Source organism: Dictyostelium discoideum (genome assembly GCF_000004695.1).
Source record: "Dictyostelium discoideum AX4 chromosome 1 chromosome, whole genome shotgun sequence".
NCBI classification, from domain to species: Eukaryota; Evosea; class Eumycetozoa; order Dictyosteliales; family Dictyosteliaceae; genus Dictyostelium; species Dictyostelium discoideum.
Window position 1 is genome coordinate 2,931,350 of NC_007087.3, and position 22,569 is coordinate 2,953,918.

The 22,569-nt window shown below is 22.6% G+C and overlaps 11 protein-coding genes across 11 annotated transcripts; 2 read left to right on the forward strand and 9 right to left on the reverse strand.

Annotated features, from left to right (window-relative positions):
• Positions 1–115: 115 nt before the first annotated feature.
• DDB_G0270878 (hypothetical protein) lies at positions 116–1,102 on the reverse strand (the record flags this gene model as incomplete). Its single annotated transcript, XM_640943.1, has 1 exon — positions 116–1,102. The coding sequence occupies one exon, from the start codon at positions 1,100–1,102 to the stop codon at positions 116–118; it is 987 nt and encodes a 328-aa protein (XP_646035.1).
• Positions 1,103–2,362: 1,260 nt separating this feature from the next.
• gflC (PHD zinc finger-containing protein) lies at positions 2,363–7,612 on the reverse strand (the record flags this gene model as incomplete). The annotated part of the gene is made up of 2 exons (XM_001134472.1): positions 2,363–2,470; positions 2,558–7,612. The coding sequence occupies 2 exons, from the start codon at positions 7,610–7,612 to the stop codon at positions 2,363–2,365; spliced, it is 5,163 nt and encodes a 1,720-aa protein (XP_001134472.1).
• Positions 7,613–8,718: 1,106 nt separating this feature from the next.
• nosip (hypothetical protein) lies at positions 8,719–9,826 on the reverse strand (the record flags this gene model as incomplete). The annotated part of the gene is made up of 2 exons (XM_640945.1): positions 8,719–9,702; positions 9,809–9,826. The coding sequence occupies 2 exons, from the start codon at positions 9,824–9,826 to the stop codon at positions 8,719–8,721; spliced, it is 1,002 nt and encodes a 333-aa protein (XP_646037.1).
• A 380-nt stretch (positions 9,827–10,206) lies between these two features.
• abnA (hypothetical protein) lies at positions 10,207–10,566 on the reverse strand (the record flags this gene model as incomplete). Its single annotated transcript, XM_640946.1, has 2 exons — positions 10,207–10,388; positions 10,470–10,566. The coding sequence occupies 2 exons, from the start codon at positions 10,564–10,566 to the stop codon at positions 10,207–10,209; spliced, it is 279 nt and encodes a 92-aa protein (XP_646038.1).
• Positions 10,567–11,186: 620 nt separating this feature from the next.
• On the reverse strand, positions 11,187–11,575 carry abnB (hypothetical protein; the record flags this gene model as incomplete). The annotated part of the gene is made up of 2 exons (XM_640947.1): positions 11,187–11,362; positions 11,479–11,575. 2 exons carry the CDS (start codon positions 11,573–11,575, stop codon positions 11,187–11,189), a joined length of 273 nt encoding a protein of 90 aa, XP_646039.1.
• Positions 11,576–12,235: 660 nt separating this feature from the next.
• On the forward strand, positions 12,236–12,639 carry abnC (hypothetical protein; the record flags this gene model as incomplete). The annotated part of the gene is made up of 2 exons (XM_640948.1): positions 12,236–12,332; positions 12,464–12,639. 2 exons carry the CDS (start codon positions 12,236–12,238, stop codon positions 12,637–12,639), a joined length of 273 nt encoding a protein of 90 aa, XP_646040.1.
• A 315-nt stretch (positions 12,640–12,954) lies between these two features.
• On the reverse strand, positions 12,955–13,892 carry DDB_G0269522 (hypothetical protein; the record flags this gene model as incomplete). Its single annotated transcript, XM_640949.1, has 2 exons — positions 12,955–13,455; positions 13,527–13,892. 2 exons carry the CDS (start codon positions 13,890–13,892, stop codon positions 12,955–12,957), a joined length of 867 nt encoding a protein of 288 aa, XP_646041.1.
• Positions 13,893–14,831: 939 nt separating this feature from the next.
• DDB_G0269524 (hypothetical protein) lies at positions 14,832–14,963 on the reverse strand (the record flags this gene model as incomplete). The annotated part of the gene is made up of 1 exon (XM_640950.1): positions 14,832–14,963. The coding sequence occupies one exon, from the start codon at positions 14,961–14,963 to the stop codon at positions 14,832–14,834; it is 132 nt and encodes a 43-aa protein (XP_646042.1).
• Positions 14,964–15,211: 248 nt separating this feature from the next.
• On the reverse strand, positions 15,212–16,573 carry argD (acetylornithine transaminase; the record flags this gene model as incomplete). The annotated part of the gene is made up of 1 exon (XM_640951.1): positions 15,212–16,573. One exon carries the CDS (start codon positions 16,571–16,573, stop codon positions 15,212–15,214), a length of 1,362 nt encoding a protein of 453 aa, XP_646043.1.
• A 362-nt stretch (positions 16,574–16,935) lies between these two features.
• On the reverse strand, positions 16,936–18,915 carry fslD (G-protein-coupled receptor family protein; the record flags this gene model as incomplete). The annotated part of the gene is made up of 2 exons (XM_640952.1): positions 16,936–17,532; positions 17,608–18,915. The coding sequence occupies 2 exons, from the start codon at positions 18,913–18,915 to the stop codon at positions 16,936–16,938; spliced, it is 1,905 nt and encodes a 634-aa protein (XP_646044.1).
• A 922-nt stretch (positions 18,916–19,837) lies between these two features.
• On the forward strand, positions 19,838–22,201 carry DDB_G0270552 (hypothetical protein; the record flags this gene model as incomplete). Its single annotated transcript, XM_640953.1, has 1 exon — positions 19,838–22,201. One exon carries the CDS (start codon positions 19,838–19,840, stop codon positions 22,199–22,201), a length of 2,364 nt encoding a protein of 787 aa, XP_646045.1.
• Between the last annotated feature and the right edge of the window lie 368 nt (positions 22,202–22,569).

Genomic DNA, 22,569 nt, shown 5'->3' on the forward strand with positions numbered 1-22,569 from the left:
GTTGGTTATTTTGTATAAATATACATTAAAATAGTGATATTTTATTAAATAAATAAATTGTTGTTATTTTTTTTTTTTTTTTTTTTTTTTTTTTTTTTTTTTTTTTTTTTTTTTGTTAATTACAAAAAGGAATTTTTAAAGTTGATCTTAAAATTAAATTACTTAATTGAACAATTACAACTTCAGGTTTTATTATTGGAATAAAATGAGTTGAATAAATTGAAAATTGAAAAGAGTTTTTTGATAATTTTGATAATTGATGTTGTCTTGAAACCCAAGATTCTGTATCATTAGAATTTGAAACAACCACCATTGGTAAATTACCTAATGGATTATTTGGAATTGATGAAGAATTAAATAATTCATCTAATCTTTGAGAACTTGATGTTAATGTAGACAATTCTTGATGTAAAGCTTTTAACATATTTTGATTTGGGTTTGTAATAATTTTTTGAGTAATTTCAATTGATGGAAATATTAATTTCGAATTATTTGTAAACCAACCTTGATCTTGAGTTAACATACCCTGACCACATATTAATTTAAACATATCATTTGGTAAACTAATTACTGATTCTAATTGTTGAATTTGATTTTCAAGTTGACTATTGAATAAAGGATCGATATAATTTCTAAATGAACTATCAATAGTTAATATACCTTTTATTAATTGTGGATATTTCATAGAAAACATTTGAGCATTTAAACCACCATATGACCAACCAACATAAAAAAATCTTTTATTTTTTAAAAATGGTATTAAATCAATGGATTGTTTTAGCATTGAAACAAAATTTTCAACGCCAAGTGGTTCAGGTGAAAGATCTGACCATCCATAACCATATCTATCAAAGAAACATGCACTCTCGATACCCATTGCAGACATTACTTCTTTTTTTGACATTAATTCAATAACATTACCATATGCGGAAGAAAAGAAAGGAAATCCGGAATCAAAAATTGCAATTTCACCCTTTGAAAAATTTGGATCTTGATTTTTATAACATCTAAAATGCATTTTTAAACCATTAACCATTGGAAAGTAACTTACACCTTTATCATTTTTTCCAATTAAATTTGGTAATGGATAATTTTCATTCATTTGATTATTTGAAAAACAATATTTAATATTACAAATTAAAAATAAAAATAAAATAATTATCATTTTTTTTTTTTTATTACAAAAAAAAAAAAAAAAAAAATTAATATACAAATAAAATAAAATAAATAAATAAATAAATAAAATAAATAAAATTAATATATATAAATAAAAATTAATATATAGATGATTATATATATAAAATATACAAAAATAAATAAATTTTTAATTTAAACAATTACATAAAAATAAATTAATTAAAATTAGTAATAATAAAAAAATAAATTTTAGATATTTTTTTTTTTTTTTTAAATAATAGATAAAATTTTAAAAATAAAAAAATAAATTATTAATAATAATAAAAAAAAAAAAAAAAAAAAAAGAAAAAAAACTATTAATAGAATCTTTTAAATTATTTTGAACAGAAAGATTAAACAATGATTTTTTTATTATTGTTATTGTTGGAAAGATTTATTTTTTTTTTTTTTAAAATTTGAGTGCATCTATTTTTGAAAATTTATGATTTTTTTTTTATTTATAAATTTACACAAATATATTGATATAAAATGAAATTTAATTTGAATCATAATACTACCCCTTTAATAATTTTTTTTTTTTTTTTATTATCAGGGAATGATGATGCAATAAATAACATTTAAAAAATTGGTGAGACCAGAAATAAAAAATTGAGAAACAAAACAGTGTATCTGTTAATGGGTGAGTGTGGTTTAAATTATTACTGTTAATATTTATTTCAAAAAAAAAAAAAAAAAAAAAAAAAAAAAAAAAAAAAAAAAAAAAAAAAAAAAAAAAAATAAAAATAAAAAAGAAATTGATTTATTAATTATTTCATCCAATTCATTATTATTGCTATTTATTTTTATTATCATCTCTCAAAATTGTAAGTGGTTATTTTAAAAATACTATTTTATTTTTATAACGATATAATTATAAAATCTTATTAAAAGTAAACAGGAAAAAATAAAAAAAAAATATATTGGCTCGATCACCAAACAGCGAACCAAATTTTTATAAAATAATAAAAGGAAGGAAAAGTATATATTTTTATTAATTTGTGTCGGTACAATTTAACTTTTTTTTTCTTTTTTTCTTCTTTCTTTTTTTCTATAAAAAAAAAATTAAAAAATATAAAATTAAAAAAATAAAAAGGTTGGAAAAAAAAAAAACAAAAAAAAAAAAAGATTAGGTTTTTTTTTTTTTTTTTCTTTGTCAAGGTAGTTGATGGGTGGTTGTTATTGATTATTAAACTTCGATATCGGCATTCATACTATTTTGTTGAATTTTATTTCTTCTGGCAGATCTTTGATGGATTTGTTTTTCTTCAAGTGATAGTTCTCTTAAAGTTTTTGTCTATATAAATAGATTTTATATATATATCGATTTAATGATGTTAGCAAAAATGATGTTGTCAATAAATTATTTAATAAAATAACTTACATGAAAGTTTTGTTCTTTAATAATTGTATCTCTTCTCTTTTTCTCCCAACCCTCATGTTTGGCACATTGAATCAAACCACAATAACCATTTGGTGAATCTTTAATTGGAAATAAACAGTTTTGATTTGGTTGATTATCGTTATTATTGTTGCTATTATTATTATTGCTATTATTGCTAGTATTATTATTAATATTATTATTGTTGTTGCTGCTATTATTATACAAATTATCTTTTAAATTACATTTTTCTGAATTTGATGACTCAAATTTTAATTTTGCCATTAGAATTGTTTTTTCAAGTTCTGAACTCTTTTTCTCTAAAATTTTAAGTTTATCTTCAACTTCCAATCTCTTTGAAGAAATTAATTTTAATTTTTCAGAGTCTGTATCAGATGATAATAAAAGTTTTTGAGTTTGTTCTGTTGAACTTAATTGGTTATTGTTAGTATTATTATTATTATTATTATTATTATTGGTATTATTTTGTTGTTGTTGTTGTTGTTGTTGTTGTTGTTGTTGTTGTTGTTGTTGTTGTTGTTGTTGTTGTGGTGGTGGTTGTTGTTGTTGTGGTGGTTGTTGTTGTTGTTGTTGTTGTTGTTGTTGTTGTTGTTGTTGTTGTTGTTGTTGTTGTTGTTGTTGTTGTTGTGACTGTGTTTGTGGTTGAAGCGATAGTTGTGGTGGTTGCTGTGGTTGTTGTAATGGTTGATTATTAATGATTACATTGTGAGTTGTAGTAATATTACTTGGAATTGTAATATTTAAATTTTGTTCTTTTTCACGCTGTTCACGATCTCTTTCTTTTTGCTCACGTTCTTTTTCTTTTTGTTCGCGATCTCTTTCCTTTTCTCTTTCCTTTTCTCTTTCTCTTTCCTTTTCTCTTTCTTTCTCTCTTTCTCTTTCTTTATCTTTTTCCTTATCGCGTTGTTCACGATCTCTTTCTTTCTCACGTTCTCTTTGACGTTCTTTTTCTACATTATATTGAGAAGGTGAAGCTGGAGCAGCAGCTATTGCTTGTGAGCCCAAGTTCTTTTGAAAAGTGGCACTCTTGACAATCATATCTTTTGCATTTGCTACACCACAATCTTGACTACAATACTTTGAAGTGGGTAAAGCATTATTGAAACATTTTGCGTATGAACATTTTCTTGGTTTTAGAGTACCATTTTGAGAGTATTTCTCTGGACTTGGTGGAACTTGAGAAAAAAGTATAGGTGAAGATGGTGATAATGGTGATAAAATTGGTGAATTTAAATATTTTTTACTTTCAGATCCAAATAATTTTGGTGAACATACAGCATTAGTAATTAAATTCGGTTTAATAATATCAATATGTTGTGTTAATGGGAATTGTTGTTGTTGGTGTTGTTGTGGTGGTTGTTGGTAGTGATGGTGTTGTTGTTGTTGATGTTGTAATTGTTGATTATATTTTTCTTTATCATCATTTGAAATACTACGATCTTTTTCAAAACGTTCTTTTTCTTTTAATTTCTCTTTTTCTCTTTCATTACGTTCTTTTTCTTTCTTTTTAATACAATTTGCACAAACATAAGATTTAATTCTTTTTGCATCCTTTTCTGAAATATATACACAATCCCCATGATACCACTCATCACAACGATCACAAGCAATCATAAATTTAGTTTTATCATATTTTTTCTGGCAAACACAATAGAGACGATCTTTGTCATCTTTGATGTTGATTGAATTTGCTTGTTCATCTGGACCAGAATCCTCGGTTTCTTGATCAGAATCATGTACATTCATTGGAAGATCAGATACTTTAGTTCTTTGTTTCTTTATTCTATGTTCTTTTCTATCTTTATGTTTATGTGATCTCTTTTTATGGTGATGATGTCTATGTTTATGATGATGATGTCCGCTACCATCACGATGACTATATCTGGATATTTCTCCATTGCCATTTGATGATTGATCATCTTCAATATCAACATCTTTCTCGTTACTATTATGATTATTATTATTATTATTATTATTTTCGTTATTGTTATTATTATTGTTGTTAATAGTTCCGAGAGATCTTTCCATTTCTATCTCTTTTGATAATTGTTCACGAAGCATTTGTTTTTCTCTTTCAATTTGTTGTTGTTTTAACAATTGTTGTTCACGAATCAGTTGTAATCTTTCTCTTTCTTTTTCACGTAACTCACGATCTCTCTCACGTTCACGGTCTCTTTCTCTTTCTTGAGATTTCTCACGTTGCTCACGTTCTCTTTCACGTTGTTCACGTTGTTGTATTTCTAATTGTTCACGATCTCTTTCTCTTTCTTTTTCACGTTTTTCTTTTTCTCTTTCTTTTTCTCTTTCTCTTTCTTTTTCTCTTTTTTCTTTTTCTTTTTCTTTTTCTTTTTCTTTTTCTTTTTCTTTTTCTTTTTCTCTTTCTCTTTCTCGTTCTCTTTCTCTTTCTTTTTCTCTTTCTTTTTCTTTTTCTTTTTCTTTTTCTTTTTCTTTTTCTTTTTCTTTTTCTTTTTCTTTTTCTTTTTCTTTTTCTGTTTCTGTTTCTGTTTCTCTTTCTTTTTCTTTTTCTCTTTCTCTTTCTTTCTCTTTCTCTTTCTCTATTTCTTTTTCCTTTTCTTTTTCTTTTTCCTTTTCTTTTTCAAATTGTATTATTTTATCTTTTTCTTGTAATACATCTTTTTCTTTTGCGTTATTTTGATGATTATTTATAAGTTCTTTTTTAAGATGATTTTTATTTACAGATTTAGTTGATTCATCATCATCAACCAAAATATCAACATCCAAATCTTCTGAGGATGAAATTTTTTTATTATTTTTGTTTTGATTCCCATTTGCTATAATCGGAGCTATTGGTGGTGTTATTGGAAGTAATGTTGTGGTAGATGATAAAGGTGACTCCACTTTCTGTGGTGAATCAATAATAACCTCTTTATCTTCTCCTTCCTCTTTTTCTATTGTAAGTTTTTTTATTGGTGTATTATTTATTGAATTGTTATTTCCATTTTTAATATTATTATTATTATTATTATTATTATTATTATTATTATTATTATTATTATTATTATTATTATTATTATTATTATTATTATTATTTAAATTATCATTTAAATCTATATTATTGCTACTAAATGTAGAAATATTTTTATGTTCAAAGTTTGATTGTTGTTTACTTTGAGTGATTCTTTCTAGTTGTGTTGTTGTTGTTGTTGTTGATATTATTGGTAAAGGTGATGTAGTTGTAGTTGTTGTTGATTGTATTGGTAAGTGTGATCTTGGTGAAGGTATTATTGAATTAGTGGTTGGTGGTGATGTGTTTACATTTATTTTTGGTGACATGGGTTTTGATGATTGATGTGATGTGTTATATAATTTTGGAGATGCTGATTTGGGTGAAGGATCTAATGGTGTTAGAGGTGTTTGTGGTGATGTTTGAGGTGATGTTTGTGGTGTTGTTGTTACTGTTTGTGGTATTGGCAATTCCTCAGACATATCACCGTCATCACCGTCATCGTCATCATCAATTCCAATATTTTTATTTATATTCTTTCTAAACTTTACAACTGGTTTCTCCTCAACATCACTATTTGAAGTATTATCAACTTTATTTGAGATGCCATTAACTTTATTTTTACTTTCTTCTTCATCCACTACTTCAACATCCACATCATCCTCTTCTAAACTTTTTGGTTGGTGTGGTTGTATTGTTGCAACTGTATTATTATCTAAACTTTCATTTTTACTATTATTATCATTAACCAATCTATCTGAACCTTGATTTTTATTATTTTCATTTTTACTATTATTATTATTCTCATTATTATCTAAATTATTATTGTTTAAGTTATCATTGTTTAAACTATTGTTGTTTAAATTATTATTATTATTATTATTATTATTATTATTATTATTATTATTATTATTATTATTATTATTATTATTATTATTATTATTATTATTATTATTATTATTATTATTATTATTATTATTATTATTTTTATTATCTACAAAAAATGGAGTGGGCTTTATAAAATCAGATGAAGCCGATATTCCATTTTGGTGTTGATGATTAGAATGACTTGGAGAAGGTACTCTCTGTTCCATATCTTCTTGTTCAAATGATGAATTTGATGATGTAGATGATGAAAGTTTTGGTGATGTTGTTTCTACACTATTACGACCATCAGAACCATTACAATTAATATTATTACTATTGTTATTGTTATCGTTGTTGTTGTTACCATTATTTTGATGTGGATTGATAATACTAATATTTATTTTACTATTTTGGCAATTATTAGTGTTATTATTATTATTATTATTATTATTGCATGATGGAGGTGATTGTGGTGAGACTAAAACATTTTGATAAAAGTTATAATAAACACTATCAGGAACCAAATGTCTTTTTCTTAGTGGAAGTTTTGAAATTTCAAAAGTTTTAAATGAATTATTATCTTCGCCATTATTGATGTTATTATTGCTATTAATTATATTGCTATCATTATTATTATTATTACTATTACTATCACTATTGCTATTGCTATTATCATTATTATTATTATTATTATAATTATTATTATTATTATTAATATTTATTTTACCATTATTTTGATTATTTACAGCTGTGCCATCAATTTTATTATTTATGGTAATACTATCACTATCACTGAGGTTTTTAATTTCAATAGATGTTGATGTTGATGTTGTAGTTGTAGTTGTAGTTGTAGTTGTAGTTGGTATATTATCATTATTATTATTATTATTATTTATATTATCTAAAGGCTCAGAATTTGAAATTTCCATGTCTTTTTGTTGATGTGATGATTGCTCAATTTGATAAAGATTATAGTGATCCATATTATTATCCTCATCATCATCAATATTGTGACTATAAGACTGTATATTTTGACTATTATATGAATGATCCAATTCCATAGGTATTGTTGAATCATTTGTATGGTGTATTGTCGTGTCTACATTTGAAATTGGATCATATGAAGTTTTCTCTGATTCTGATGAAATTGCGTCAATAAGAACAGATAAATTTGGTGGTAAAATTTCACAATCATTATAATTCATATCTATGTTTTATAAAATATCCAATTAGTATCCATTTTTTTTTTTTTTTTTATTTTCTACCTATATTTATCCAAAATCTCTCTCTCTTCTCTATTTTTCTCTCTCTATTTTTTTCTTCTCTATTTTTTTTTTTATTATTATTATTATTTTTTTTTTTTTTTTTTTTTTTTATTGTACATACCCTCATAAGGATTTTTTATTATAGATGTCTCCAGCTTTGAAAGCTGCGCCATTATATATAAACGTCTTTTTTTTTTTTTTGTTTTTTTTTTCTTTACAGGTTTGAAGAAAAAAAAAAATAAAAATAAAAATAAAAATAATAATTACACAAAAAAGTACGAAAAAATAATTTGTGATGTTTTAATAATAAGGTTTGTTAAAGATTGAAATTTTGTGTGTATATATATATATAATATGTATAAATTAAAAAAAAAAAATGGAGAATTTGATTGTATATATAATGATGAAAATAAATAAATAAAAAAAAAAAAAAAAAAAAAAAAATTCTATGTGATAAATTTAAAAAAAAAAAAAAAAAAAAAAAAAAAAATGTATGTGTGTGTTTTCTATACAGGTTAGAAAAAAAAAAAAAAAAGAGAAAAAAAAAAAAAAAATTTTTAAAAAAAAAAAAATAAAAAAAATAAAATAAAAAAAAAAAAATTAAAAAAAAATAAAATTTTTATTATTTTTTTTTATTTTTTTTTATTTTTTTATTTTTTTTTTAACCAAAACGACATTATTTGATAACACTGTATTGGCAGTGTATATATTAAACAGGCATGTTTAAAATTTTTTTTTAAAAAAAAAAAATTATTTAATTATCGCACTGCGTTTGTATATTTCGATTTAAAAATACCTAAAAAAAAAAAAAAAAAAAAAAAAAAAAAAAAAAACTTGCTGGCAATAATTTAGGAAATATAAGTCCTCAACAATCGAATTCTTCTGAAATATCTCCAACCAATTGAACAATTAAAAAAAAAAAAAAAAAAATTAAAAAAAAAAAAAGATTTATTTATTCAAAAATAAGTTTTAAATTTATTTTTTTAAATTTATTTTTTTAAAATTATTTTTTTAAAATTATTTTTTAAATTTTATTTTTAAATTTTTTAAACAATTGCAGTGTGTGTATATTTTTTAGCTTCTAAATTACTTCCACTACCACTAAAACCTGTACCACCAGAATGAATTTGAATTATTTCATCCTCTGTGTATGGTTTATCACAAACATAGCATGATAATTGTGATGATGAATCTTCTTTAAATTTATCTAAACATGAGCAAAATACATGACCACACCTTTTAAGTAATCTAGTTTTTGTTGAATTTGATAAAACTTTACTACAAATTGGGCAACAATATTGATTGTTACTATCATTTGAATCTGATGATGATGGTTTTACATTTGTAAAATGAACATTTATTAATTGTGCAGATTTTAATGGATGTTTCCCATCTGCTGGACAAACTGTATATGATCTTGGTTTTTCAATTGCCTTATCTTTATTATCTGGTGTTATTACCCAATAACTATTTAATTTAATTTCTTTTTCAACAATTTCTTTTTTTTCTTTATCTTTATTATTTACATCTGAAGTGGTGGTAGTTGTAGTTGTGGTAGTTGTTGTATTATTATTATTATTATTATTATTATTATTATTATTATTATTATTATTATTATTATTATTATTATTATTATTATTATTATTATTATTATTATTATTATTATTATTATCATCATTACTACCAATACCTTCTAAAGTTATAACATTCTTTTCAAATTCTTTTATTGAATCTTGATGTTGTTTTTCTTGTTTTTGATCTTGTTCATATTTTAATTTATTTTGATATTGTTCCCACTCTTTTTCTTTTATTTTAATCAACTTTTTTTGGTCAATTAATGATGTTAAGATACATTCTTTACAGTATAGGTGCCCTTTATTACAAATTACAGGCATAATTACATCATTTAAACATAATGAACAACTATCAAAATTCTTTATTGAATCTTTTCCTAAACGTTCTGTAGTTGTACCATATTTTAATAATTGTCTTTCATAATTACTAAATTTTCCACTATTACTACATGAATGCTTTTTTTTTTAAAAAAAAATAATAATGTTTGTTAGTTTTTTATACTTTAATATGGAAAAAAGAAAAAAAAAAAAAGAAAAAAAGTAAATAATATTGAATAATTACCTTTGAATGTCTTGGCATTTGATTTTAAACTTTTATTTGAGAAGTTTTTGGAATGAAAAAATAAAAAAAAAAAAAAATGAAATGGAAAAAAAAAAATAAAAATATAATTTGTTTGCGACAGTAAAAATTTAAAAATAAAAAAAAAATAAAAAAAAAAATAAAAAAAAAATATTCCATGTTTTGACTTTTAAATTGAAAAAATAATAATATGTAAATAAAAAAAGAATTATTTTTTTTTTTTTATTTTTTTTTTTTACAATTATAACCAAATATAGTAATAATATTGGTTTTTTTTTTTTTTTTTTTTTTTTATTTTAGGTTACACATAAATTGGAATTGAAAGTTTTTTTTTTTTTTTTTCAATTTAAAATTACAATAAAAAATGTGATTTCTTTTTTTTAACTATCGGCAGCCTTTGCTTTAATTTCACCTAATAATGCAGAGTGATTGTTTGGTTTAATTGTAGTATTTTCATTAATCTTTGGTGCAGATTTATCATCAGTCTCAGCGTGTTTTAATTTAGCACCTTGTTCAACCTCGGAAAGTAAACTTGCGTGATCGTTCTTCTTAATGTGGACATCTACGTTTTGGTAAAATATAAAAATTAAAAAATTAGTTTAAAATTTAATTTATTAATTTATTTATATAACGGGATATTTACCAGAACCAATCTTTGGGGCACTCTTATCTTGGGTTTCGGTGTGTTTTAAATCAGCACCTTTGTTGATTTCAGCTAATAATGGATTTGGGGCAGACATTGTGTGTATATTTATATTTATTTATAATTTGTATGTTTGTGAGTTAATTAAAAAATTAATTTTTTTTTTGGGTTTTTATTAAAAAAAAAAAAAAATAATAAAAAATTAAAATTAAAAAAAAAAAATTAAATAAAAATTAAAATTAAAAAAATTAAAATTAAAATTAAATTCATTGAAAATCAAAACAGTTGGCTTGATTTGTGTTATTAAAAAAAAAAATATTTTCTTTTTTTTTTTTTTTTTATTTTTTTAATTTTTTATTTTTTATTTTTTTGGTTTTTTTTTATTATCAATTCAATTTGGAAATTCAGCCCCAGTTCAAAGAAAATTATTGACAATGAAAATAAGAAATAACAATTTTTTAAAATAAATGGAATTTTGTTTGGAAATTATAGTTACTATAAACCAAATTATTTTTAATAATTGATTTTTAAATAAAGAAAAAAAAAAAAAAAAAATATATATTTAGTAATAAAATTTTAAATAAAGAAAAAAAATATTTAATAATTAATTTTTAAATAAAGCAAAAAAATAATTTTAACAATTTTTTTTTTTTTAATACAACATTTTTTTTTTATTTTATTTTTTTTTTTCGTTAATAAATAATTTAACATTATAATTTATTCTTGAGCTTTTGATTTGATTTCGCCTAATAAAGCAGAGTGGTTGTTGGATTTGACGGTGGCACCTTCAGTGACTGGAGCTGAACGATCTTGAGTTTCAACATGTTTTAATTGAGCACCTTTTTCAACTTCACCAAGTAAAGAAGAGTGATCATTCTTTTTGATTGGAACGTCTGTTAATTTTATTATTTTGGATATTAATTATTTGGAAATATTTTTTTTAAAAAAAAAAATAAAAATAAAACAAAATAAATAAATAAATATAAAAAATTTTAAAATAAAATATTACTTTCAATTATTGGGGCACTCTTATCTTGGGTTTCAGCGTGTTTTAAGTCAGTACCTTTGTTGATTTCAGCTAATAATGGATTGGCAGTGGTAGACATTATGTTAATTTATATTTATTTATTTATGATTTGTTGTTAAGGAAAATTAAAATAAAAATTTTTGAAATTTATATTAAATCAAAAACCAAAAAAAAAAAAAAAAAAAAAAAAAAAAAAAAAAAAAAAAAAAAAAAAAATCAAAAAAAAAGGCAACTGTTTCAAATAATAAAAAATTTAATTAAAATAATGTTTGATATTTTTAAAAAAAAAAATGATAAAAAATGAACTTCTGAAATAGATATTTTTTTTTTTTTTTTTAAAAAAAAATTTATTAGAAAAAAAAAAAAAAAAAAAAATTAATAATAAAAAAAAAAATGTATATGAAAAAAAATTTATATATAAAAAATTTTGAATACAAAAATGAATGAACGATTATAAAATTATTTTAAATATTATTTATTAGTTATTATTTTATTTTTTTTTATTTTATTTTTTTTTTATTGATAATAGTATGGATTATTTGTTCATTTTCAACTAAAATAATTTTAAACCCACCCAAGATCCACAAAAAAAAATTTTCAACCCATTTTTTTTTTTCAAACCATCCAATTTTTTTTTTTTATTTTTTTTTTTTTTTGGTATAAAAACATTCACTTTTTTTTTTTTTATTTTATCAATCACAAACAAAAATAAATACAAATATAAATATAAATAAACATAATGTCTACCACTGCCAATCCATTATTAGCTGAAATCAACAAAGGTACTGATTTGAAACACGCTGAAACCCAAGATAAGAGTGCCCCAATAATTGAAAGTAATATTTTATTTTTTAAATTTATTTAATATATTCCACCCTCTCCCCCCCCCCCACCCACACAAATAATATTAAAAAACTAATCCAATATTTTTTTTAATAAAATAAAAAATAATAATAATAATTAACAGACGTTCCAATCAAAAAGAATGATCACTCTTCTTTACTTGGTGAAGTTGAAAAAGGTGCTCAATTAAAACATGTTGAAACTCAAGATCGTTCAGCTCCAGTCACTGAAGGTGCCACCGTCAAATCCAACAACCACTCTGCTTTATTAGGCGAAATCAAATCAAAAGCTCAAGAATAAATTATGAAAATCGAATAATATAATTAAAATTATAATAAAAAGGGTTTTAATTAATGTATAATAAAAAAAAAAAAAAAAAAAAAAAAAAAAAATTTATTTATTTCTTTCTATTTATTTATTTCTTTTTTTAATAAATGTTTTATTAAAACTAAAATTGATTTTTTTTTAAAAAAAAAAAAAAAAAAAATTATTTGGATCAAATTGAATATTTCCAGGTTTTAACCCAATTTTGTGAAAGTCTTGGAAGAAAAAAAAAAAAATATAAAAAAAAAAAAAAAATAATAATTTAAAAAAAAAAAAAACTAATTTTAGAATTTATTTTTTAGTCAAATTTACAGAGGGTCCCTTATTATCGATTGGTTGATTATCAATTGGAATTACAGAAGTGTTTGGATAATTGTAATAAGGTTGATTAGACATTTGTTGTTGTTGTTGTTGTTGTGGTTGTTGTTGTGGTGGTGGTAATGGTTGACCATTACCTAATTGTTGGCCTTGACCAGGATATAAATATTGTTGTTGTTGTTGTTGTTGTTGTTGTGGATTAGTACCATTATTATTAGGTTGTGTAGAATAATAATAATTCATTGGAATATAATGAGAAGGTTGTTGAGTTTGATTTGGACCATATGGGTCAGGATGTGGAACTGGTTGTTGAATATTTGCGCTATTTGGAATTGTCAATTCACACCAAATCTTTTGTCTAGTTCTATTCTTTCTATTTCTAAAATCAACATATTTTAATGTCCAACCAATTCCATGTTCATTTGTATATTCAGTATGACATTTTTGGACTGCGTATGATAAATTTTTTAAATACTAAATAAAAATTATTAATTAATAAATTATTTATTTATTTATTTATTTAATTATATATTTAAACCTCTTACCTTTGATTTAATAGTTGCCAAAGCAATTAAAATATAAATAAAAGAAATACCTAAAATAATTATACCAATATACCAATAAATTGGAGTGAAATCTGAATTTTTATGTCTTTTACTTTCACCAACACCAAACATGATTGCTCCTACAACTACTGAAGGAATAAATGATACAATTTGACCAATATAGGTATATTTTGAAACGTTTTCTAAATATTTTATAGTTTTATGATATTTTTCATTTGTTACATATGGTACTAGCTCAATTGGCATATCTCTTTGAAATCTTCTTTTCAAATATCCAATCCTTTTTGATTTTATTATAACTTGATATGGTGATGATGTTGGATAAATAAATTTTTGTGGTTGCATTTTATTATTATTTTATTTATTTATTTATTTTTATTTTTCTTATTTCTTTCTTTTTTTTTTTTTTTTTCTTTTATACAAGTTTTTTTTTTTTTTTTTTTTTTTTTTTTCTTTTATATATAAAGAGTTATTTATTAAAAAAAAAAAAAAAAAAGATAATAATAAAAATAATAAATAAACTTTATATGGAGTATGTGAGTGTTAAAGAGTGATTATATAATTTTTTTACTTTATTTTTTTTTTTTTTTTCTATCTTTTTTTTCTATCTCTTTTTTTCTATTTTTTTTTTTTTTTTTTTTTTTTTATTATTTATATATATAGTTTTGAATAGTTAAAAAAAAAGATAATATGATGTATTTGGATAATCATAAAATATTTATATATAATTAAATTTTGAAAAATTTTTTATAAAGTTTAATAAAAATAAAATAAATTAAATTAAATTAAAATTATGTGTGAGTGAGTGTGGGTGGGGTTAACTTAAGGGTGGTGTAATTTATTGGTTTATTATAATATGTGCACATATGTATTATTAATGAGTATTTGAAAAATTGTGCCTTTTAAATTTCTTATATTCATATAGGATGATGTGTAATATATTAAAATATATTATTTTTATTATTACTATTTTTTTTTTTTTTTTAAACTATTAGTGCATTTGTTTTTTTTTTTTTTTTTTTTTTTTTATTTAATTTTATTTTTTTTAATTTTTTTTTTGTATTTTTTTTTTTGCCAGATAGGTTTGCAAAAAAAAACAAAATTTCAAGAAAAACTTTTTTTTTATTTTTTGACATTTTAATTTTTTTTTTTTTTTATTTATTTTTATTTTTTTTTTTATCTTTATCAATATTTTTGGATGTTTTTTTTCCATATTTTCGAAATAAAGACTCTCGAATTTAGCATCAAAAAAAAAAAAAAAAAAAAAAAAAAATCAATGCAAAATCAAAATCTTAAATCTTCAACCATATCATCATTACCTTCATCCAACTTTGAATTTTGGTTTCTTTGGTAATTTTGTAGTTGTTTTTGATTTTTTAGTTGGTTTTTTTTCTTGTTCTTCATTGTATAATTCATTTGTTTTTTTGATTAAAAAAATTTATAATAAAATAAAAAAAAAAAAAAAAAAAAGTAATAAATATTTAATTTAAAATTTTAATTCTAAAATAAATAAAAAAAAAAACAATAAAATAAATTAATAAAATAAGAAATTAATAAAATTTAAATAAAAAAACAGTTATAAAAAATGAATGATAAATAATTGAATTATAAAAATAATATTTTTGACTAAAAAAAAAAACTCAAATATAATTTTTAAATTTAATTTATTTTTTATTTGAATTAACTTTAATTAAATAATTTTTTAAAACTAATAATAATTGATCAATTTCTTGTTTCGTAATTGTTAAAGGTGGACAAAAACGAATTACATCATCACCAGCATTAATGATTAAAATTTTTTGAGATTTAGCATATGAAACCAAATCACTTACATTGTGATCCAATTGAATACCAACAAATAGACCACCAACTGTTCTAATTTCTAAAATTGAATTTGGGAATTGATCTTTTAATTTCTTTAAACCATCAGTTAAATATTTACCTTTTTCTTGAACCTCTTTTAAGAAGGATGGTTGTGAAATACGTTCAAAAACATATTTACCAACTTCACAAACCAATGGACCACCACCAAAGGTTGTACCATGATCACCTGGTTTAATTTCAGAGGCTACTTTATCGCTGACTAAAACTGCACCAATTGGTAAACCACCAGCCAAAGGTTTTGCCAATGTCATTATGTCAGGTTTACACTTTTCAGTATCGAATCTGGTATGAGCCCACAATTGACCTGTTCTACCAATACCACATTGAACCTCATCGACAATTAACAAACAGTCATTCTCTTTACAAAGTTTATAAAGTTGTTGCATGAATTCCACGGTGGCAGCTTCGAGACCACCTTCACCTTGAACCGGTTCAATGATAACGGCACAGGTTTTACTCTTTGACATTAACTTTTTTACACTTTCAATATCGTTATACTCTGCAAAGTGCACACCTGGAACCAAGGGACCATAGATTTCTCTATACTTGGATTTGTGTGTGCAACTAAGTGAGCCCATGGAACGACCAGAGAAACCATGTGAAAATGCTATGATTTCGTGTTTGTCAACTCCACCCTTGGCAATACCAATCTTTTTTGCAAATTTCAATGCTGCTTCATTTGCTTCAGTACCAGAATTTGCAAAGAAAACCTTATCGAATATTGGTGTACTTGCAATCATTGATTGTGCTAATTCAATCGCTGGTTGATTATAGTAGAGATTTGAAAGATGAGTTAACTTTTTCGATTGATTTGCTACAACTTCACTCCAACCATCATTACTATGACCTAATGCATTCACTGCTATACCTGCACCAAAATCTAAATATTTATCACCTTTCATATCATATAACCAACTATCCTTACCATGAGTGAATACAATATCACTAACACGTCCATAGGTATTCATTATAACATTATCATGTAATTTAATATAATCTGATGTACCATCTTTATTATCTCTATCTAATTTAACATTTGTAATACCTTCTTTAAAAATTGGTTTACTTGAATAATTTATTTGATAAATTGATTTATTAAAACAATTTTTAATTTTATTAATTTTATTTAATTTATTAAACATTATTTAATTAATTAATAATTATTCTTTATTATTATATATATATTTGTTTAAAAAAAAAAAAAAAAAAAAATGAAAATAATTTTTTTAAAAAAAAAAAAAAAAATTTCTTTCTAAAAAGTATGTATTAGGAGTGTTCACAAAAAAAATAAAAAAATAAAAAAATAAAAAAAAATAAAAAAAATAAAAATAAATAAAATTTAAAATAAAAAAAGATTTTCCAAAATAAAAAAAAAAAAAAAAAAAAAAAAAATCTTTGAAAACATCAATATTTTTATTTGTTTATTTTATTTTATTTTATTTTATTTTATTTTATTGCCAACAAATACATTGTTTTTTTTTTATTTATTTTTTATTTGTAAAATTTAAATATCAATTGAATCTAATTCAATTTCCATTTTATTATTATTATCATTATTATTGTTATTGGTAATTATTGTATTATCAGGTTGTGATAAATTTTTACTATTAAAATCATCACCATAATTTTTTCTTGTACTATTATTATTATTACAAACACCACTATTACTACTACTACTACTACTTTTTATACCAGATGTATCACCACCACCACCACGAGTTGATGATGAAACAGTTGTGATTGATATTTTACTTTTAATTTTAGTAACAAAGAATGATTCAGTCCAAGCGTTTCTAGCAATTTCAGAAGTACCAAAAATTCCAAAAAATAAAATTCCAAAGAATCTAATTAAAAAGTAAAACATAAAGTAAGAATTAAAATTTGGACCAACTGTATAACATTCATCTAATGGATTTTCACTAGTTAATAAACATAAAATATAATCTTCAACACCTTTTTTATAAAAATCATATTTTGATTCAGAATCAAAATAAAATACAAATAAGTAAATTAAAGATGCTGAAACTGTAACTACTAATACAAATGGTTTAAGTTCTCTAATTACAACTTTACTATCTTTTAATGATACATTTTTAGATATCTAAAATAAATGAAAAAAATTAGTTTGTTAGTTATATATTTTATTATTTTTTTTTTTTATTTTTTTTTTACTTACTTTATAAATTTCAAAAATTACACCACAAATACTTAAAACACCTAATAAAAGTGCAATACCACATGGTATCCAAAAGATTGCAACAACATACCATCTATCTCTCATCCAACATTCTAAGAAACCATTTCCACCTTGAAATTTTTTAGCTGATGCTAAAATTATTAAAGTTACTACAGTGAATGATAAATTACCAATCAAAAAATAACGAAAATTTGGTAATTTAAATTGCTTAATTTTTGAATATAAAACAATTCCCATCGTCATTGACCAAAGAACACATAATGTTATACCAATATGAAAGATTGATCCTGTGAATCCACATAGTGAATCAACACGTTGTGTGGCAACTCTACCTGGTTCTGGACATAACTGTTTTTCAATTCCGACACCATAATTAATAATATCACTTAAATAGATAAACGAGCTTCCAATTGCCATTAATGCAATGCATACATTGTATTTTGATTTTTTTTTAATTAAGAGCCCAAATGTAATAACATTGAAAAGTGATAACACAAAACTTATTGATGACATTGCTTTTGACATATTAATAACACTATCCATTTGACGTTTTGTGTAATTTGGTATTGGACATGGCAATACACAATTGGTGGGCGTCAAATATGTGTAGCCCCTTTTCTCTGCATATTGGGGATCTGTGGAATTTTTCAATAGTAATGGGTACGGACATGATTCTAAAAATCCAACATTCTCTTGCACCTTATTCTTTTCATAATTTATTTCTGTGTCTATACATGGCACCATATACATACCGCCATTGGCAGTGTACCCATATTTAGTTAAATTATAGAAAGTTCCAATTTTTGGGAACAAAAAACTAATAGAACAGTCAATTTGTATAGCAAGTTGAGGACACCCAATTAACATTCTTTCACAAACTGATTTACACACTCTTTGTGGTAACGATATATTATAACCTGGTGTTATTTTTGGTGTTGTTTCAATACATGGTGATAATGCTGAATCACACATTCCAAATTCTATAAAATTTAAATCTTTACAAATTCCTTGTGAAAATGTTAAAGATTGAAACCCTTTTTGTAAAATTGGTAATGTTGAAATTTGTGATAATTTATCAATACCACCACCACCACCACCACCTGGTGTCGTATAAATACTTTCACTATTAGATAATCTATTCTTACATAATTCATCACCTATATATGATGTACAAATTGAACTTTCGTCAACAATTCCAAATCCATAATCATTTAAACTATTTTGACAATTTACTAATATTAATATTAATTTTAAAAATATTAAATAAAATTTAAATTTATTAATCATTTTTTATTTTTTATTTTTAAAAAATTTTAATAATAAAAATAAATAAATAATAGATTTATTAATTTTTTTTTCTTGTACTAGCAGGAAAATATTTGTATTCCAAAAAAAAAAAAAAAAAAAAAAAAAAAAAAAAAAAAAAAAAAAAAAATAAAAAAAAAAAAATAATTAAAAAAAAAAAACCATTAAACCTTTAATTCGTACGATTAATCAAATACCAAGTTTTTTTTTTTTTTTTTTTTTTTCACAAGATTATGAATAAATCATCCATTATTATAAAGAGTAGCCATTGCAAGCCATAAAAAAGTGGAAAAAAAAAAAAATTTTTAAAATTAATAAAATCTTCTGAAAATTCCCAATTACTGGAAAATACTCTGCCCAATAATTTGTTTTTTTTTTTTTTTTTTTAAATTGAAATTAGTCTATTATCTGAGATTAATATAAAGAATAATAATTGGAGGAGGGAAAAAAAAAAAAAAAACAAATAATTGGCACTTAAAATGAAGATATGATTGGTGACAAATCTAAAAGATAAAAGAAGAAAAAAAATTAAAATTAAAATTATTTGCTAATCCTTAACCAAAATAAAAAAAAAAAAAAAAAAAAAAAAATGGATTAGATTCGTAATTTTATATTCATTTTAGCAAAAAAAAATCATTCTCAAAAACTTTACTGATTTTTTCTTAATTTTTTATTTTTTTTTTTTTTTCTTTATTTTTTTTTTTTTTTTTCATTTTTTTTTTTTTTTTTTTTTTTTTTTTTTTTTCATTTTCATCATTAATTAAACCAAATATTAATTTTCATTATTTTAATTTTAATTTTAATTTTTTTTTTTTTTTTTTTTTTACAATAACTGCAATTAATTTAACATTAGAAAAATAATAAAAATAATAAAAATTAAAAAATAAAAAATAAAAAATAAAAAATGAAAAGAGTACCAATATTTAAATTATCAACATCAACTTTATTTCAACAAGATCATAAATTAGAGGTATTAACACATGGTTTAACATCAACACCAACTATTGTTAGTAGTAATAATAATTTAACCTCACCAAATGGTAGTGATAATATAACAACTACCACCACCACTACAACAACAGATACATTACAATTACCACCAATATCATCATTATCAATATCACCACCAACTACACCAAATAAAGTTAATAATAATAATAATAGTTTAACAGAAATACCATTATCATCATCACCAGGTGGTAGTTTAACATTTGATCACTTTTGTAATACATGTTTATTAAGATTCACAGATAAAGAATTAAGAAATGTTCATTATAGATCAGGATTACATAGATATAATTTAAATTTACGTTTATCACATTTACAACCAGTGACAGAGGAAGATTATAATGTATTAATTGAAAATGTTAAAAGATCATCAGAAGATAGTAGTAGTAGTGATGATAATTCAAGTGGTAGTGAAAAAGAGAATAATAATAATAACGATAGTGATAGTGATAGTAATTATGTATCAACTGATGAATCATCATCATCGTCAGATGAAGAATACTTATTAAGAAAAAGTAAATTATCAGAGAACCAAGATGTTTATGATGAAGAATATTATTATAAAACTCAAGGTTATCAATTTTTAGATTCATCAGTTGAAATGAATGATCCAAAATTAAAGATAATTCAAAAGGATTTAAAATTACAATTATCAGTTTGGAAATGTTTATTAGGACCAACTACAATGTTTAAACAATTGTCATTACTTCCAGAGGGTTCAGATCAACAAAAACAATTATTGTCCACTATAATTGGCAATTTCAAACAGTATGTCTTGTCAAAGGATTTGAAATGGGTTGTACTACTTTGCTCGGGTGGTAGATTCGCAGGTGCCGTTTATTCAGGTGGTAAATGTATTGATCATAAGACTTTTCATCGTTACACTATGAGAAAGAAGCAAGGTGGTTCTCAATCTAAAAAAGACAGTGAAGGCGGTAATAAGAAATCCGCTGGTGCCGGTATACGTAGATACAATGAAAAACGTTTAAAAGAAGAGGTTGCTCAACTTTTGTCAACTTGGAAAGACGAAAATCACTTCAAACAATGTTCACACATTTTCGTATTCGCACCAAAAGGAAACACTCGTGATATCCTCTTCCCACCTGGCAGTTTCCTCTCACCAGATGATGAAAGAATAAGAGTTATCCCATTCCCAATCATTAGACCAACTTTCTCTGAAGCTCAAAGAGTTTCAACTTGGATTAGTTCAGTTGATATAGAATTATTTGATGAGGAGAAATTGGAATTGGAAAGAAAAGAACAAGAAAGAAAACTTAAAGAAAGACAAGATAAATTCGATCATGAACAACGTTTAAAAGAAAAAGAAAAAAGAAGAAAAGAATTTGAATTACAACAACAACAATCTGTCGAAGATGATAAAGAAGATGAAGATGATCAAGATGAAAAACCAAATCAATTATTTTTAGCAATTAAAGAAAAAGATTTTGAAAAAGTTAAATATTTATTAGAAAAGGATGATAATTTTGAAATTCCATTACCATTTGAAGAGGAATCCACCACCACCACCTCGAGTAATAAGAGAAAACAAAATTTAAATTCACCAATATTTATAGCGGTTGAAAATGGTGATGTTAAAATGACATCTTATTTATTGAAACAATTATCAAATGATGATATTAATCAATTGAATCCACGTTGGGATTTCATTACACCATTACACAAAGCTGCAATCGATGGTAATTGTGATATGATAGAATTGTTATTAAACAATGGTGCCGATCCAACATTATCAGGTGGTTTACGTTCTGATGTACCTTATGACTGTTCATCAAATCAAAAAACAAGAGACACATTTAGGGAATGGGCTGGTGACCATTTGACAACTTCGAAATGGGATTTCTCAAAAGCTCATATCGTGCCTCTAACTAAACAAATGAAACAAGAGAAAGAGGAAAAGATAAAACAAAAAAGAAAACAACAAAGAGAGAAAGACAAAATTAAAAAACAAAATGAAAAGGAATTACAACAACAACAGAAATTAGATGAATCTCAAAAACAACAAAAATTAGATGACCTAAATTTAGTCAATCAATTGGAACGTTCAAAACTTTCAAAAGAATCACAATTATCTCAAAGAGAGAAGCAAGCTCTAGCTGCTGAACGAAGGTATGGTGGAGTTACTTCCATTATTTGTGACAATTGTAAAAATTCTATACCTGGTACACCTTTTGAAAGATTGGTTTTTAAATATTGTTCAACTCAGTGTGTTTTATTACATAAAAAAACTTTAACAAAATAAATTTTTAATTATCTTTTTTTTTTTTTTTTTTTTTTTTTCCTCTAATCTAATAATCAACATCATTTTCCCATCCATTTTTATTTTTATTTTAATTTTAATTTTAATTTTAATTTTTATTTTTATTATTATTATTTATTATTCTCTTGGGACTTTCCAATATTTTCATTAAATACAATTTTAGTAAAAAATGGATAACGCTTCCAAATATTAACAATTCCTCTTGAATTTTACCTATAAACTTTACATTTATTTAATTATTTATTTAATAACAAAAAAAAAAAAAAGGTTAATAATTATTTTATTATTATTTTTTATTTTTTTATTTTTTTGTTTTTTAAAAAATTATATTACCAATAACACCATTATTT